Below are 19,252 nucleotides of genomic sequence, written 5' to 3'. Positions count from 1 at the left end.
TAACTGATTTTCTTTTACAAAGGTGCCAAGAACATACATTGGAAAAAAAATATCTTCTTCAATAAATGGTGCTGGGAAAATTGAATATCCACATGCAGAAGAATGAAGTTGGACCTCTGCCTCTCACCATATACAAAAATCAAATCAAAATGAATTAAAAACTTAAACATAAGATCCACAACTATAAAATTACTAGAAAAAAAAAATCAGGAAAACTCTTTGGGACATTAGTCTAGGCAAAGGTTTAATGGCTAAGAACTCAAAAGCACAGACAATAAAAACAAAAATAGATAAGTAGGACTATATTAAACTAAAAAGTTTGTATACAGCAAAGGAAACAACGGAGTGAAGAGACAACCTGTTGAATGGAAGAAAATATCTACAAACTATATATCTGTAAAGGTACTTATATCCAGAATATACAAGGAACTCAACTTACCAGCAAAAAACAAATAATCACACTGAAAAGTGGGCAAAAGACATGAACAGACATTTCTCAAAAGACATCATATCAATGGCCAACAGATAGATGAAAAACTGCTCTTCACTAATTATCATGGAAATACACAAAAAGACCACAATGAGATATCAGTTCTTACCCCCAGTTAGAATGGCCATTTTTAGACAAAAAATAACAAATGCTGGTAAGGATGTAAAGAAAAGGGAAATCTTATATACTGTTGGTGAGAATGTAAATTTGTACAGCCACTATGGAAAACAATATGGAGATTCCTGAAAAAACAAAAAATAGAATTATCTTATGATCCAGCAATCCCACCATTGGGTATTTATTGAAAGGAAAATAAATCAATACATCAAAAAGATATGTGCATTCACATATTTATTGAAGCACTATTCACAATAGCAAAGATATGGAATCATCTTAAGTGTCCATCAATGTACAAATGGATAAAGAAAACGTGAGGCCAGGTGCAGTGGCTCACACTTAAAATCGCAATATTTTGAGAGTCCAGAAGAATCACATACGGCCATGAGTTCGAATCCAGCGTGGGCAACATAGCAAAACCCTGTTTCTACAAAAAATAAATTTCAAAAACTTAGCTGGGCGTCGTGGCACATGCCTGTAGTACCAGATACTCAGGTAGCTGAAGTGGAGGAATCGCTTGCGCCCAGGAGTTCGAGACTGCAGTGAGCTACGATCATGCCACTGCACACCAGCCTGGGTGACAGGCCAAGACCCTCTCTCTAAAAAAAAAAAAAAAAAAAAAGAAAAAAAGAAAGAAAAAAATCTAGCATATATATAGACTACAATACATACAGCCATAGAAAGAATAAAATCTTGTCATTTGCAGCAACATGAATGGAACTAGAGGCCATTATATTCAATGAAATAAGCCAAGCAAGAAAGATGAATATCGCATGCTCTTCCTCACATGTGAGACCTAAAAAAGTTCTCATGGAGGTAGAGAGTAGAATGTTAGATACCAGAGGCTGGAAAAAGGGTGTGAGTAGGAGGGGGGATAAAGAGACTTTGGCCGATGGGTATAAGCATACAGTTAGATAGAAGGTTTACGTTCCAATATTCAACAGCAGAGTAGGGTGAGTATAGTTAGCAATAGTATTTATTTTTCATAGTCACTAGAAGAAAGGACCTAAAATGTTACCAACACACAGAAATAAAACTCATGATGATGAATACCCCAAATAATGACTTGAGAATCACACAGTCCATGCATGTAACAAAATATCACACGTACCCCATAAACACATAAAACATTATGTATCAATTTAAAAATTTTAAGATAATCAGGGAAGTTTGGATACTGAGTAAATATTTGCTGATATTAAGGAATTACTGGATTTTTTTAGGTATGCTATGTGGTTATGTTTTTATAAAGGTTACTTGGTGAAATGTTTATGAAGAAAATGATATGATGTCTGGTATTGTCTTGCAAATAATCCAGGGAGTGTGGGGGAAGTGGGTAGCCATGAGTTGAAAATTACTGAAACCGAGTGAGTATAAGAGGATTCACTGTACTATTTTCCCTACTTGAGTGATGTTTAAAGTTTTCCATACTAAAAAGTTTAAAAATAAATTGCAGGATAAATTTTTTAAAAAAAACAAGAAGTCATTGCACTCCAGCCTGGGTAACAAGAACAAAACTCCGTCTCAAAAAAAAAAAAAAAAAAAAAAAAAAAAAAAAAAAAAAAACAAGAAATCATATTATATTCCAGGAATATGGATTGTATATCTCACAGTGAAAACAATTTCTTTTAACTGCCTGAAAGCCAAACTTACCAGATAGAAGAATGGTAGTACCTACAGAAGAAGGAAAAAAAAAAAGATTAAAAATAAAAATTTGTCAAAGTCATTGATTTGCTAGCAATTTCATATACTATCAATAAACTACACTTGAAAACTCAAAAGCAACTCAAATTTCCATAAATGAAATAATTATAAATTTATGAAAACAATTACATATTAACTTAATCAAGTGTAATGTAAACATTATTATATCTGTTCAACAGAATCAACACTGTAAATATAAATTATGATAAAGAGTTACTGAATACCAAAACCAATGCCATTTAAATTTGGTTTTAAGACTTGGGGGCAAGAAACAGGTTTGAAAACTTAGACAGTAAATAATTGCTGACCCAATCCTACTATCAAGAAACTATAAGAAGCCTAAGTCCCTTTCAACAGACTATATCAAAACTCAAAACTGCCATATCACCTTATTATTTATATATTTGAGTGACTATGGGTGAAGCATTGCAAAAATAAATTTACTTTCATACAAGCATATTTATAACAATAAATAAGCTGCTCTCCTAAGTAAGGTGAACACATTTATTTACTCAGAGTACCGTTTAGAACAGGCAATATACTCAGTCGAAAAAATGCAGGATGAAACTGTGCACTGGATGTAAACTGTATGAATTAATCTCTAAGCCTCTAATTCCTCATCTAAAAAATAAAACTAAAGATACTTTGCAAGGCTGTAGTATGGATGAGTGGCATCAAATAGAAGGTAAAAGGAACATGTCATTATCTATTCAGTAAGTGGTCGCTAAAATTTTTTTTCAGTAAGAGTCAAATATGGCATATTATATTGTGCCCTGAAAGAGTAAATTAATTGTATTTAAGAGTAAAATTTGATCCTCGGCATTGATATTTTTATTATTATAATTGACTCATTCGGTTCAGTTTAAATTTGTTAAATTATCATACTTTTTACAGAAGGAAATATGTCAATAAAGTTAGTTCTATAACAAATTTATAAGTAACGCTGATTTCTCTTTGCCTTATCCTATTAAAAACTGGATGTATTCGACCTAGAAATTTTAGACCAAGAGATGTCTTAAAATTTTAAAGTAAAAATCCCCATAAAGAATTAAAATCAGTGAACTAAATCTAAATGAATCAATATAAGCCACAAAACCAATGCTGAGTGCTGAAAGTTAGATAATGAAACATATACAATGTCTGTAAATTATTTTAAAAATATGAAACAATATTATGTACTACTTATGGATACATACATGGAGTATAAACATGAAAACAGACAGGAAGTAAGCACATTAGCTTCAGGGCAGTAATTGCCTTAGAGGGAGAAAAATGGGCTGGGGAAATGTATTAGGGAACCTTAACAGTAACATCCACGATGTAATTCTTAAAAATATCCAGGTGCTGGCAAAATAGGCTTCAAGGTAACAATTATGAAATGTATAAAATCATTTTGAAAATATAGTCATAATGGGTAAAACTATAGATACAACACAATTATTGGTTCCACTGGGAAGCTATCATTTATAGAGCCTTGTAATGATACAAACTATTTGAAAGAATCTCTGTATTTTCAATTACTTAGATGATAGTATTGAGGTGCTTTACCAAATCTGCAACTCTAGGGAATCTGGAAAGATTCCTTGGCATGCTTCGAGGGATGGGACTCTATTAATGAACTAGACCCAGGACTCAACCTTAAAGACAGCACATATTTGGTTCTTTGAAGAAGTCTTGAGGTATTCGACGACTCCCTAAAACTACTAGAGAAAACAGAATTTCTTTGCCAATCTTAATCTAGCATTTTTTAATGGGGTCACAGTCTTTTTCTCTATTATTGTAAATGTTTCTTTTTTTAAAGATTTGCCCTAGTACAATCCAAGTCCACCTCCAAAGAAAGTAAAAAGTATTAGTATGAAAAACTCTGGCTATAATAAATTAGAGACCATTTAACCCTGCAATCTTGGTCAAGTTTATATTTTCACCATAGCACGTTAGATCCATACTCAGTAAACCTGCACAGTGTCAACTGACCTGAACCGGTTCCACTTCCTTTACTTGGGGTTGTTTCAAGAGGATGCTTGGTTGTCCTAGAAACGGGTGTACTCTGTGTTGCTGTAATATGAGCAGAAGGGAATCTTTGTGTACTCTTGAGACCGTTAGACACTGGGGAATGTACATTAGTGGACTTTTGTGTTGTTGGAAGACTCTGCGTAAATGGAACTTTTGCTGTGGTCAATCTTTGGGCTGTTAGTGTGGTCTGTGTAGCAGAAGCATTTGTCATTATGGGATTCTGAGCTGCAGGAGGGGTCCTTGTAGATAAGGTTTTTGATATGAGAGATGTCTGAGCTGTTGCTGGGGCTTTGGTGGCTGAATCATTTGCTCTGGTGGGTTTCTGAGGAATTGGTGGGGTTCCTGTAGCTGAAACATTTACAGTGGTAGGTTTCTGAGGAATTGGTGAGACTTCTGTAGCTGAAACATTTACACTGGTGTTTTTTTGAGGTGTTGATGGGACTCCTGTAGCTGAAACATGTACTGTGGTGTGTTTCTGAAGAACTGACGGAGTTCCTGTACCTTGAGCATTTGCTGTGGTAGTTTTCTGAGAAGTGGAAGTTTCCTGAGAAGTTGATGAAGCTTCTGTAGTTGGAACATTTGCTGTGGTAGATTTCTGAACTGTTGGTGGGGCCATGGAAGTTGCAGATTTTCCTGTGAAGAAAAAGGTTAAGAAATAAGGAATACTGCTGGCCACATTAAGATTCTTAGCCATTACTTGCTCTGTGGCTATCCTCTCTCTCTCCCCACAAACACCTAGGTATGACTTTCAGGAAACCAACTCTTATTGTATATTTCTCAAGGAGCTGAAATGCTAAATTGCTTTTGCTTTGATACAAATTATACCTACGGGTGACTAAAGCAGACTTAATAACAAATTATACTGAGGTGCTTAAGCTGCTTCTTGTGAAATAAATCAAAGTTAGAGTCACTCGTGATCTTATTCTGTGGCACGTCTCTACTTTCTCTCCCAAGTTATCTTTTGTGGCTAATACTAAAGAATAACAGGATGTAGTCACTAGGCAAATAGAGACAATCACAGCGTAGCTACCTTTTCCGTCGCTTTTAGGAAACCTTAATGAGCGTGATAACTTGCTTTGTTTGACTTCTTTTTAAAAATATACTCGAGTCTGAATAAAAATAACTTCTTTTACTTCTCTTGTGATGGTTAGTAACTCTCCATACATTAGTTCCTCTTTAGATTTCAGACTAGATAACAAGTCGATGAAACTTTCATAAAAACATATTCTGAAAAGCACAGATCTAACAGCAGAGCGACTCTTTAGGTCTTCAGAGCCCATCTGCCATTGGGTTGCTTATACAAAGTCCCTGCTGAGGCAGTATTGAGTAGTGCGATGCCTGATTTCACCACATACTAGTGACTCACCCCTCTAAGCTATGGTTTCCTCAGCTGTAAAATGAGGATAGAAGCCCAACACACTACATAATTGTAAGTATTAAGGGAAATAACTAAGTAAGCTATTTCACAGTGTCTATCCCTAAAGCAAGAGATTACATCACCCAGGATGACTGCTGACAGCCCCATCACAAACAGGATGCCCTAGGAACTCAGATGGTATTGGTCGTTTTTTTCTGCCTCCCTACCTGTCTCACAGGCTGCTGTAGATAGGTACAGTAGGTACTAAATCCTAGTAGGTAAAATGCCTAGCAGGTAACAACACAGCAGGTAACACAGGTGAAATGTCTAGTAGGTAACACAGCATTCAGCAGGCACTCAAACAGTGATAATTATTATCAGGATAAGTTTTTGTATGAACCTTTCATTCTAAGGACCTCCTATATAAAAATTATTCTTTGTTCTATCAAGTTAGTTCTCAGTTTTGATCCAGAGAATTTATATACTACCTTAGAGTTTAAATTTCCTAGAAATTAATTTATTAGTTATCTTTTCATTACTGATATCTAGTTTAATTGCACTGTGGCTAGGAGGTATGCTCTGAGTAACTTCAATCTTTTGCAATGTATTGTAGCTTAGAGCCCCGCATATGGTCAATTTTGGTAAATATCCATGTGTACTTGAAAAAAAATACTGGCCACTGGTCCTAACGAGGTTCAATGCTCTTATATGTATCTATGTTTAATTGTTGCTCAGATCTTCTTTAGTCTCTCTCACTGGCTGCTCGCCCTATTAGCTATTGAGATAGGTGTGGAATTCTCCAACTGTGAGTGTGTGTTTATCTGTTCTTCTGTCCATTTTTGCTACATATAGATTGAAGCTATTTTATCTAACACATATAGATTCTGGATTGTGATATATTACTGTTGAGTTGGCCTCCTTATCATTATGAGCTGTTTCATCTTAAAATATACATTGATATTAATGTAACTGTGTCAGCTTATTTTGAAGGGTTAATATTTGCATGGTATATTTTTCCATCCTTTACTTTCAACTATTCTGTGTTCTTGTAATTAAATTGTATCTCTTGTAAATAGTAAAGAACTAGGTTCCTTTTAAAATAGTCTGACAACCTTGGTCAAATTACCCTTAATGTAATTACTGACATACATGGATTTATATCAAAGACCTTATTAGTTTTCTATTTCACCCATCTATTTTGTGTTCCTTTCTGGTTCTCTATCTCTTGTTCTCTTTTGGAATATCCATTATCATTATTTTATTAGGTCATGTATTTATGCATTTTTCTGTCATTCATTTGTAGCAATCCTAGAGATCACAATATTTATTAGACTATAAGTCAATCATGCAAACTATCACTTTTACCACTTTTTCAGTACTGCTAGAACTGTGTAACCTTTAAATGAATTTCCCTCTTTCTGCCTTTTGCATTATTGTTATTGTGCATTTGTATTCTATGTATAATTCAGATCCCACAGGACATTACATTCACTGTTTGTAAACTCAGTATTCATTTACCATTGTCAGTGTTCATTTCCTCTTGTGTTTTCACGTTTTATCTGGAATTACGTTCATTCTACTTGAAGAATTTCCTTTAGTTTTTCATTCTGTGCATGTTTGGTCTGCTAATGCAAAGTTTTCTTGGTTTTTGTCTGATGCATTTGATACTTTAGAAGCTTTGGGTCAAGCTTCCCAGCCTCATATGCAGCCCCCCAAATTAGCAAATGGCCTTTAGGAAAAATTGGTTTTGCATTTGAGGACTTCAATTTGCAGTGTATTACCCTATCCTTCCACAACCATTAAAGCTTTGCTGGTTTCTCTTTCCTGGAAGTAGTCTTTTGTCTGGGTCAAGGTGGATCCTTAGTCCCAGTTCAGAATCAGCAAATGTCCCTAGGGAAAACTGGCTTACTTCAGAATGGGTTGCCTTCACCCACCTGCCCCCAGGAATTTTAGTTCATTCGGAACTTGTTGCTTCCACAGCTGTATCTTATGCCTTTAAAAATGTAATTTTTTGGTAATCTATTCAGACATTATAGTTGTTTTAATGGAAGCATTAGCCTTCCATGGCCTACTTGGGTACTTCCATATGGTTTTTAAGCTCTAAATAATGATCATTTAATAAAAGTTGGAAAAATCAATATGAACTGGATCAAATGGCCAAATTTAAAAAGCATACACACCAAAACTTCATCATAATTAAATGAATTCAAATAATGTTACCACCTACACTGTCAAATCTCCATAACAATTATTATTATTAAAGGTGCAAACAGCACAATGATGTAATATTAGTGGGAGACCAAATAGGTACAGTCTTTTAAAAAGCAATGTTACTAACAGCTATGAAAAATGTAATTCACATCTTTGTTACAATTATACTGCAAGGAATTTATTGTACAAATGTACTTGCATACATGTGCAGTCAGAGATGTACAAGAATATTATAGCACCACTCGCAATAATAGCTCACAAAAGAAAACTAGAACAAAAAACCTAAATTGCCATCGATAGAGGAGTGGTTAGATAAATGAATGCCCACACTATTTACGTGATAAGTAAAAAATATTTGTATGTTTATTTATATTCTAAAACAAAGCACAAGAATTTATAAAAAATGGTTACCTCTCAGAGCAGGACTAGTGATAGAGACTTTCACTTCTCGTTTCGTACTCATCTCCATGGCTTTAATATTGTCATTATGTCTATATATGACACTTATAATAAAAAACTATTTTAATAGGGAATTTTTAAAATTCATACTAATAAAATTTCAATTATAATTATAAAAGTAAATATTCAAACGCTTCAGTCATGCTGGCATTCACCACTACTTAAACAAATGCCTCTGACTGATACTAGGCAATAAATATTTAATACGGCTTCACTGATCTTCTAAATATTTCTTTTAAAATATATTTAAAGAGCAGTTCTAAGGATTCTGAGAGTACCATCTGGGTATAAAAAGACATTGAAAGACTAGAAGGATGAAAGAGAATGGATAATAATAGAAATTTTGGAGTCAGAATATAATTGAATGTTAATTCAGTGAAGTTAACAGATGGCAAGAGTTTCTCAGTTGTTGCAACATGTATGATCACTATCTAGAACCCTCAGTTCAATCTAAGATTCTCCCTTCAATTTAATAAACCACTTTTTATGCTCTTTGTATAAACAAAGCATCTATATTAACTTACTGAAAGCAACATGGTATAAAACAGCAAATTTAAGCAAATTCACCAAAAATATGAGGCCTATTTTATATGTACACATCATATATACGTGTGTGTGTGTGTGTGAAAGTGTGTATATACCAGCCAAAGACCTTTCTGAGAAGCTTTAGAAAAACTGTGTCCCCAAGAACAGAAAACCAAAAACTGCATGTTCTCACTCATAGGCGGGTGTTGAACAACGAGAACACGTGGACTCAGGGAGAGGAGCATCACATACTGGGGGCAGTTGGGAGGGGGCTAGGGGAAGAACAGCAGGGGGTGGGGAGGGATAACATGGGGAGAAATGCCTGATATAGATGAAGGGGGCATAGAGGCAGCAAACCACCTGGTTATGTATGCACCTATGCAACAACCCTGCATGACCTGCACATGTACCCCAGAACCTAAAATTAAAAAAAAAAAATTGTGTCCCACAGAAAAACACAAATATGCATACGTAAACATTTTACAGTTTTTTCTTAGGGAGTTCATAGAACGTCTGCAACCCACATATATACCTAAGGGTAACAATAAAGCAATTATCCAAACTGATTACCTGTGCATACAGGTGGTGGGCCACTCCATTCTCCTTCTTCACCATTCACAGTACAATAAATAGAGGCGTCTCCAGTCATGGTGAATCCTCTATTACATAAATACGTTACAGACTGTCTGTATCCATAATGGTCACGTTCCCCTTCAATTACTCCATTGTCAATTCTTGGTGGTGCTGGACAATAAATTTCTTAAAAAACAATTCAAACATCTTTTAAATAAATAAAACTAGTATTTTTACAAATAAGGTGAAAACATGTTAAAGATTGTATTTTTAAAAAGTCAAAATACAATTTTTCTAAATTCAGCATTATCAACAAGAGATGCTTACAAATGCCTATTAAGTAACTGGTAGTATACTGGAACTTTGAACGCAAATGGTGTAGAAGACAAATGCTAACCTTGAGACCAATTCACAGAAATACTAAGATTCAGAACACGTATGTAAAAGAAAAATGATAAGATTTGAACATACCAAAATGATGCTAGGAAAAGTAAATGCTTCAGGAGTTTAGAGATAAAAGCAGTGTAGTCAGAGAAGACTTTGGCAGGGAAATAGAACTTGAGTTTAAACCTAATAGGTACCATTCTTTTAAGAAAGAACAGAGAAGAGAGCATTGCCTTTCACTCTAAGAAGGAAATGATAGCAAATGCAAGGAGCTGAAAATTCAAGCAGCATGCTTAAGAACTAAGTACAGATCATTTTGGATAGAGCAAATATCTTAAATGTGAGGATTACATTTTGACTTCTAAAGTAAAAAATTTTAGCACATATTGACTCACAGAGACTTATTCAGAACAATCTTACTGAGCAGCTGAACTTATAAAATAAATACAAGCAGAGGTTTTTTTTTAGTTATACTGTAAAAAGGGATCATTCCATGGCAGCTGCCCTGAGAAAAAATGCAATAGTTCCACATACTCTAGAGGCATGAAGTTTTTTTTTTTTTAAAGAATGAAGGCAATTAAATATGTGTATATGTCTAATTATGTTACATCAAACATACTTAAGAACACAGAGAAGAGCCAGCACATTTATAAATCAATCACTTCAGGTCTTGGATCAAAACAACCATCAAGAACAAGCTGTTCTGATTTACACTAACTTAGGGTGTGCAGGGACACAGGTACCATTGGTTCAGTTCAAACATTTTCTGAGCACCTGACACAAGCAAGGCATTTTTCTGTAATTGGAAGTGCAAAGCTGAGCAAGATATATAGCTCCTGTGTCTTAAAAGCTAGTGGGAAAAGAGATTCAGAGATAATTTCAATACAAAATGCAAGGGTTAGCATAGAAGTAGCCAGCCTGGAAATCTTCCTGATGGACTAGAGAACTAATTATTAGTAAGGAAAAGATAGCTAAGTAGAGACGGGGCAGCCAGCTATGGTGGTTCACGCCTGTAATCCCAGCACTTTGGGAGGCCGAGGTGGGTGGACTGCTTGAGCCCAGGAGTTTAAGACCAGCCTGAGCAACATGAGGAAGCTCTGTCTATGGAAAATAAATAAATAACACACACACACAACAAATTAGCTGGGCACGGTGATGTGCACCTGTAGTCCCAGCTACAAGGGAGGCTGAGGTGGGAGGATCACTTGGGCTGAGGAGGTTGAGGCTACAACCACTGCACTTCAGCCTGGGCAACAGAGTGAGACCCTGTCTCAATTTAAAAAAAAAGAAAGAAAAGGAAAAAAGAGGTACATGGAAACCACAAGCAGTTTGCATGTATAAAGCATAAAACATGAGGGCAAGACACGAGTGTCAAGCAGTAGGTAGACCATGCTGCCTGGTACACTATACTAAGGAGTTTGGGCTTTGTAAGTGATGGAAGATATGAATAAGCTCTAAGGAGGAAATAGACAAGTCATATCTGTGTTTCAGATTGCTCTGGATAAAATATGCATGAAACATTAATAGAGTAAAAGAATGGAGGCAGGAATCTTAAGTTTCCTGAGTTCAAGAGTGATACTGCTACCTTAAGATTCCTGCCTCAGATCCCACACTTTAAAAGGCTGTGCTCTGGCCTTCCTCTGGATGTGTCTTTCCCCATTGGGAGGATGTCTGCAGGCTGAGAGAATATACTAAATGAGAGCCCGTCCTACCACCCCTCCTCCATTCTAGAACATGCTGCAGGAACTAGCACCCAGAATTCCCCGCACCAACACCCCTTCTAGGGCCTGAGAGGTCCCTCCCCTTGATCCATATTCTTGGGGGTGGTCTATTCTGCTGACATACTCACCTATAACTCAAAGGACAATGGAGGGTTGATACAAGTTATGCTGGATGTGGTGGACATGACTTGGGTACGTAGGCTAAACTGTCCACTTATGTGCACCAGAGAACGCTTACAGCAGGGGAAGGGCTATTTGAAAGAAGGTGGGTCTCAGGCCAACTACCACCATTTACATTCTTGCCTGGGCCCTGGAAATGTTAGAGGTGGCCCTGATTGTAAGTCCACAGGAGGAATAATAAACTATGTTAGAAGTATACAGATGGAGGGCAAAACACAAGTTTGAAAAACAGACTGAGGAGGTAAAACACAATGATACAGTGATTAGATGTGAGGAGTTAAGATAAAGAGAAGGGTCTGGGATGATAGTCATTATACACCAGGGATTGATTCTAGGTTAGCAGGTACCAGCAGTCAGCTAATATTTTGAAAAAGAAAGCACGTGCAGAGAGATAAGCAAACAGGTCCTCTGACAGTGAGGCTCCATTAGAGACAAACTAGTATCACCTCTGTTTTCTGTGTAACTATAGACAATTAGTGAATGTGTCTACTGTTCTTTCCTTCTTCATGTCCATATTCATGCATGGACATCAATATAACCTCATGTGTTTATAGGCTAGGGCCGCATACTTGAGGTGAAGTGATACGTTGTTTAAGAATTTACTTTCCATTCAATCTTTTTGGTATGGTCAAAACAAAACAAGTTACACGAAAAAATCAAAATGATCCTAAAAGCAGTAGGGCCTTATGGGGATAGCTGAAGGCATTGGGATTGCTTAAGAACTGGGGCTCTTTCCTGCAGGATGCAGATGCCAGTGGTTGCTGAGTGGGAGAGAGGATAGAATAGTCAAGGAGGAAAACATGAGCATTAGATTATTCAGTATGGAGTTCAAGCCACCAAACAGGAAAGCAAGACTGTGGCCTAGTTGGTGTAAGCAGGTAAAAGTAGGTTTGCATTTCTGTCAAGTTCATGACATAGCAGGTGCTTGTGAAAATACTGGCTTCAGATGGGAGACTGTTTGTCTGAACTCTGTGACATGTTGCCTGGGTCAAACAAAAGATATGGCCCAGCGTTTCCTTGTTTTCTGTTTTAATTTACTATCGTCTACAATGTCTCTTACTGGACAATGGAAATGGGAAAGGTGCTACCGGGTAGTACTGATGAAAATTTAAAAACAATTACACTGAGAAAAAAAATAGTAGTAGAACATCTCAAAAAGAAGAGCACATGGTAGGTGTGACAGAAGCAGGCTCCTTGATGGCAAAGCTTCATTTTATTTGTCTTTGTATCAGTTGACCCTACACATTGCCTACCAGAGTGTCAATCGATGAATGCTTGATAAATTATGCTAAATCCACTCTAGTTTTCTTCCCCTAGTAACACACAAAAACTTGAACTTAATGATTTTGACAATAGGGACTTCAGAAGTCATTTACAGGAGGGCAAGCTGTGTGTAAGACAGAGAAGGATGGAAAGAAAGAAAGCCTACATTTTAAAATGTTGCATGTATTTTATTTCTCTCAATTTCCAAGAGACACGTGTCTCTAACTGACATAAATTTAACTGGATATATATCTATTTATAATATTTCCATACCATATCTTTGAGAAGATTCTCAAATGCAGAAACTGTATTTCTTCCTTATGATATAAGCTTATGTCTTTAATAATAAAGAAAAATCACACCTTAAAACCCTTCTAAATAATTATCTTAGTTAATCATTTTAATCTTAAGAAGCAGCATGTAGGCAACACTGGGTTTTAGAAAAATGATGGGTTTGAATTAAGAGACCTGAGTCAAGGGCCTTCCACTGCCACTTGTTTTAGGATATGTGATCAAGTCTTATAGACCCTCTGATTGACAGTACTTTCTTACAGAAAACTGTAGGGTGGAAATCTTTTACCTATCATACTTGACTTTAGAAGTAATGGTTAGACAATAAATGACCAAGTCCAATACAAACCCTAAGTTTGTTTTTAATCCTCATTCTACAGTTCAGGAACTGGGACCCAGAAAACTTGATGGTTTAACTTCACAGCTAATAAATTGAGAAGCATCACTAGAAAAGGTCTTAAAATTAGCAAAGCACTCATATATTGAAAGGTGGGTTGGCTACAAATACACACTGTGCTAATTCTTAATGGGCAGAAATTAATTTATCATTGAGCACTCACCTGAGTGCTTAGATTTTTTTCAATCTTACCTCTGCACTCTGGCAATGGGTCACTCCACTGAACGGAGCTGCCTGAGACAAGACAAAGAATAGTAGCCTCGCCGTATAATTTGTACCTAAAGCAATAGGGGAAGAGAAATGTTTGTTACATTCACACATATTTGACTTTCCTCAAATTCTCCAGGTTATTATCTTAAAATATTGACTATAGCAGTAGGTGAAGATAAAATAGTAGGTGATAAAAGTCCACACAGTAGTTTAAAGGAAAAAAAATTAAGTTAAAAGGTGACATCCAAAGAGTAAAAACGGATAAGACGTGCACATTTTTTAATGTGCATGGAGACTGTGTTAGAATACACAAAGTGTTTTAAAACATTTTTAAATGACATAGATGATTGCACATTTTATACTTCTGAGTTCTAAACATAGGCTTCATAGAATATACTTATATTTAAAGAGTTCAAAGTATTTCCCAGATTTTATGTTTGTGACCTAACCAACACCTGTGTTTCATATAGGAGACAAGTGATACTGATCTTTTTATTTTATAAAGCATAGGGACACACAGTAAAATAGAATAATTTACAGATATGACATGAAAAAATAAATGTAAAGTTTTCAACAGTGTCTGAGACGCTGATGGTATTCAATGAGTGAGTTCCTTTTCCCTATATAGAGAACTTACAAAGAACTTAGTTTAGAATATTTTCACACTAGGAATGTCTTTAACTCATGCTGTTTTGTAACAGCTTATTTGCATATAGATAAACTCGTAAGCAAATTCGTTATTTAGGTCAATTAAAGACTGATTTAGTATTTAACATTTGAAGAATTATTTCTGCAACTAACGTCATCTCAAATTTTTTATTAATCACATTTAAATTTTTTTATTGAATCACATATGTACTGAAATCAGAATTTAGAGAATTTGATGGTATAAGAAATCTTCCTTTCTTGCCCCATTTTACTAAATTCAACTGTGAGGACCTCATGATGAAGGGTCTTTGAGCAGAGGGATTGTTTTAGTTGCTACTAGCTGTGAATATCAGTCATGAAACTAATAATCTCATCTTAAATCCTAATTTGTTTTTTCAGTTCCTAAATACAGGGTTTTAGTATGCCCAAACTTACCCTGTGTTACATGAGAAGGTGATGGAAGCACCAAATAATATGCCATCTGGTATATCAATGTGACCATTCAGTAGTTCTCCAGGATTAGGGCACGATTGCTCTAGAACAGAATACAAATAGATTTTTTTAAATTAAATTATCAGGCATACAAACAAAGAAGGTAACTATGTGAGGTGGTGGATATATTAATTCACTTGACTGTGTTAATCATTTCACAATGTGGACATATATCAAAACATCATGTTGTACAACTAAAATGTGTAAATTATACTTCAATAAAGCTGGGGAAAAAATTTGAAAAAATTATCAAGCACATATATGCAAATTCATCATTTGAACCATTGATATTTCTCACCCTTAGACTTCTTTTTTAAATTATTATTATTTTTCAGATGGAGTTTCACTCTGTTGCTCAGGCTGGAGTGTGGTGACACAATTTTAGCTCACTGCAACCTCTGCCTCCTGGGTTCAAGGGATTCTCCTGCCTCAGCCTCCCAAGAAGCTGGGACGACAGCTGTGCGCCACCATATCCAGATAATTTTTGTATTTTTAGTAGTCAGGGTTTCATCGTGTTGGCCAGGCTGGTCTCAATCCCTGGACCTCCAGTGGTCCACCTGCCTTGCCCTCCCAAAGTGCTGGGATTACAGGTATGAGCCACCACGCCTGACTGTTAGTCTTCTTTAATTCGAATTTCACTTTATAATAAGTTTTGAAAAAGCAACATATTTAGAATATATATGTGTTTTATTTTAGGTAACCTCAAACTAGTTAAATGTGAAATTTTCGAGTGAATAAGTGTTCCTACCACATAAATAGTTCGTCTAATTCAAAATAAATTAACACTCATGGTCCTATCAAGAAATATCCTAACTAATAAATAGTATATACATATAGAGTTCTAGCATGAACGAAGGAAGGAATACTATTTCCTCCAAACACCAGATAGTTGGAAATGCTTTTTAAAAATTTTACTTACTTTTACAAAATTCAGCTGCCGTGGACCATTCTAAATTCTGAAGGCAAGTTACTTTTCTTGATAGAGAAGGGTCTCTTCTGTAACCTGGACGGCAGTCATATTCTATAACAGTACCGACTGGAAAATAATTCTGACTGACGTAAGACGGTGTGAGGGCTGCAAAACTTAGTCTGGGTGGTGCATTGCAGCTACCTGAAAGTATTAACAAAGCAACAACAAAAAAAGTAGTATTTTGTTTTATAATCTATATTTAATTAATTGGACCCTAAATCACCCTTCTTTACTGCTTTGTACATATTTGGTATTTAACTATATTAATATCACCATGGCACTTGCAATCTATCAGATGTATTCACATGTATACTTTATTTCCTAGTTACCAGAGGTTTAGGAAGTAGAGTTGGCACACAGATATCACTATCCCCACTTAAAAAAAGTAATAATAATATTTAAGTTCTCTGGCACAGTTCTGGCATTCAATAAATGTCGATTTCCTTATCCTGCCCTAAAGAACTACACAGCACCATACAGTACAGGGATAGGGTATTTCCAGACCCCGGACTAATGTCCTGCACAACAACAATAGCAGCTAATATTTATTGAACACTTCTAAATATTTTACACTTAAACTCATTTAATTCCTATAAGCCCTGGGGTCAAGGATCAGATGAGTCAATCGCATACGTAGAGTACATCTGTAAACAGCTGGGCAAATGTGAATCTGAGAGACATGGTCAAGTGGAAGGGTCATTGGATTTGTAGTCAGAAGGCCCGAGTTTACACCTTGGTTTTGGTATAAAAGCTGCTGCTCTTGAGGAAGTTATTTAAATACTAGGACCTGTCTCCTCCACTATAAAATGAGGATAAGAGCCCCAACTTACCTCATGAGGTTGTTTAAGAATTGGATAAAGTAATAACATGGGGAAGAGTTATCAATTCTAAACCATGATATGTGTGCAAAGACTATGTACTTGATCCTACTGCCTCTATCATGGATAAAAATAAAAAGTTAAAGTCTATTTCACACGTCGCTTCTGAGTATTTGTGGCAATTTCGGTATTTACTGTAGCTTCCATTGATCTAAGTTGTTCAAAGTCAGGTTATCGACTCTTATCTTTACTCATATATCTCAAAGCTAATACATGGCTAGGTAAATAACAGATTTTTTTCCTCCAAAATAATGCCAATATTTATTTTATGAAACCAAAGGGCATATGAGGTGTGGACGATTGTTTGTATATTCACCTAAAACAAGAAATCTTGATCTACTAGATATCTTAATATCAAACACAGTTACTGTGTTAGCCCCAAAACAACTCTCCACTGGGCCTCTTACTCATTTTTAACAATCAATCAATCAATCAATCTGTCTGCCTATCTATATCCCAATTTATATGTACATATATCCCTATATATATATATATTTATATCCCTATATATATCCCAATTTATGTATATACACATACGTTTTCAAAGTAGCAAGAAGAGAAGATTTGGAATATTCTCCACACAAACGCTAAGTGTTTGAGGTGCTGGCTATCCCAATTACCGCGATTGATCATGACACATCGTATGCATGTGTCAAAATATCACACGTACCCTATAAATACGTACAAGTAGATTTTGAAGTAAATATTGAGAGCTTTAAAAAAATGCCACCACAGGGTTCTATTTGGCAAGTCCTACTTTACAAAATGATATTTAAGAAAACAGATCACTTATGCTGTGTCTCAAGGCAATTGCCAAATATATTTTCTATATTCGCTCCCTAAACAATAGCTATTGTTTACTATCGTTTCTTTTCTCTACCAGTTCGTTCAAGAGGTACCGTGTTAGGAAGAGGAACTCTTGATGAAGCAGCAGGACCTACTCAGGGAGGTGAACGCCTTCAATTAGCTGGAGTGTGAAGTGCCAACAAGGTGAACCTGGGGTTTAAAAACGCTAGAAAACGATCAATTGCTGGTCACTCCGAAGATATATAAAAATAAATCTGAGATACATTCCATTCTCATAACTTTTCTAAAAGATGAAGAACTTACGATTGCAGAACTCTTCAATATCTGTCCATTGACCGTCCTGACGGCAGATCACTGAGTCCTTCGAGCCAGGAATTTTTACATAGCTTTCATTACATTGGTAAGTCACTACGCTGCCCTCGGGAAAGCTTGTATTGCCTCCCAAAGCTGGCTGGGCGTTAGGTACATCTGGGGGAAGGCCACAGTCACCTAGGGAGGCAAAGGCAGAACCGAAGGAAATGACTATCAGGTGTCCTCACAGATGCTGTTTTTAAGACACATGACCCCTTGAAATGCCACGCCTGAAGATGACCGCAAGTGTACAGCGCCGTGTGCTGCACGCGGCTGGACTCCGTGTCGAGAGTGGGGAGCGGTCAGCGGTCTGGCCTCCCACCCTTTTAGACCAGCTTTTTCGGGGGGTTAAGGATACACTGTCGTTGAGCCCTCCCTTTCGATTTTCCCAGGCTACGCGGCTCGGCAAACCCAGCCGGGGACTCTTTAACCCTCCACGCCGACCCCTAAAGTCAAGACAGCTGGGGGCCGACACAGCAGGCGCTCCAGACGCTGGTGAGCGGTGAGAGTCTTAACGGTACAGGACGGCGGAACCACGACCGCGGGCCACGCTCCCCACCTGCCAGGTCCCCGGCCCCGTGCGTGTCTCGGAGACCGACCTGGACCGCCCACCCGGCCCAGGAGCTTCCCCGGCCGCCGGGCCCGGGTCCCCACTCACCCCGCACGGCCGGCAGGCACAGCAGCAGCAGCAGCCAGGGCAGCCTCCCGAGGAGGCGCAGCGCCGCGGGCACGCTCGGCTGCGCGACAGTCATGGCGCACCGGGTCAGGACGGGAGGCTCCACCACTTCGCAGCAGCACCCAGCGGCGCGAGCCGGTTGCAGTGAGCAGCAGCAGCGCCTCGCGGCTCCGCAATACCAGTTAAATGAGCGTTATGGGCGGGGCCTGGGCCGGGGCTCCCTATCACCAAGGGTGGGACAAAGACGGGTGGAGCAGGGGTTTGTTGCGGTCAGAGGTGCGCGGCGTCCTCTGCCCCTGGGGGCCCTAGACTAGGGGACCAGAGCACTGCGAGGGAGAAGGAGCTCTCCGGCAACCCCCGCTGAGACTCTCTCTCTCCATTGCTGGGTGGGGCCTGCGATGACCTGCTTTCTGGAAACGTAAATATCTTCTAGCTAAGTAAACACAGACGGGATGGAAACGGGAGAGGGGGAGGGGTGCCCGAGTGTCGCAGGGTATAGATCGCTGGCCTAGCCGCCCCAACCAGCGTTCGTCTA

General features: G+C 37.5%; 1 protein-coding gene across 6 annotated transcripts in view; it reads right to left on the bottom strand.

Annotated features, from left to right (window-relative positions):
- Window positions 1-18,870, bottom strand: part of CD55 (CD55 molecule (Cromer blood group)) — a 28,453-nt gene extending 9,583 nt beyond the window's left edge. The window contains exons 1-10 of one of the 6 annotated variants that reach the window (XM_064360315.1): window positions 18,700-18,810; window positions 17,994-18,179; window positions 15,955-16,146; window positions 14,979-15,078; window positions 13,878-13,963; window positions 9,447-9,635; window positions 4,826-4,957; window positions 4,286-4,366; window positions 2,261-2,281; window positions 898-1,200 (exon numbers count right to left, since the gene is read on the bottom strand). In XM_064360315.1, the coding sequence (XP_064216385.1) occupies window positions 980-1,200; window positions 2,261-2,281; window positions 4,286-4,366; window positions 4,826-4,957; window positions 9,447-9,635; window positions 13,878-13,963; window positions 14,979-15,078; window positions 15,955-16,146; window positions 17,994-18,179; window positions 18,700-18,793 (1,302 nt within the window). In that variant the 5' untranslated portion in view covers window positions 18,794-18,810 and the 3' untranslated portion in view covers window positions 898-979. Of the gene's footprint in view, window positions 1-824; window positions 1,201-2,260; window positions 2,282-4,285; window positions 4,958-9,446; window positions 9,636-13,877; window positions 13,964-14,978; window positions 15,079-15,954; window positions 16,147-17,993; window positions 18,180-18,699 lie in introns of those variants that run through there. The other 5 variants (XM_064360312.1, XM_064360310.1, XM_064360313.1 and 2 more) reach the window with 5 other exon arrangements.
- Window positions 18,871-19,252: the final 382 nt, after the last annotated feature.

This window comes from Aotus nancymaae, unplaced genomic scaffold (genome assembly GCF_030222135.1).
Source record: "Aotus nancymaae isolate 86718 unplaced genomic scaffold, 86718_ANA_hifiasm-v0.15.2.pri h1tg000039l, whole genome shotgun sequence".
Lineage (NCBI taxonomy): Eukaryota > Metazoa > Chordata > Mammalia > Primates > Aotidae > Aotus > Aotus nancymaae.
This window is presented reverse-complemented; position numbering and strand designations above follow the sequence as displayed.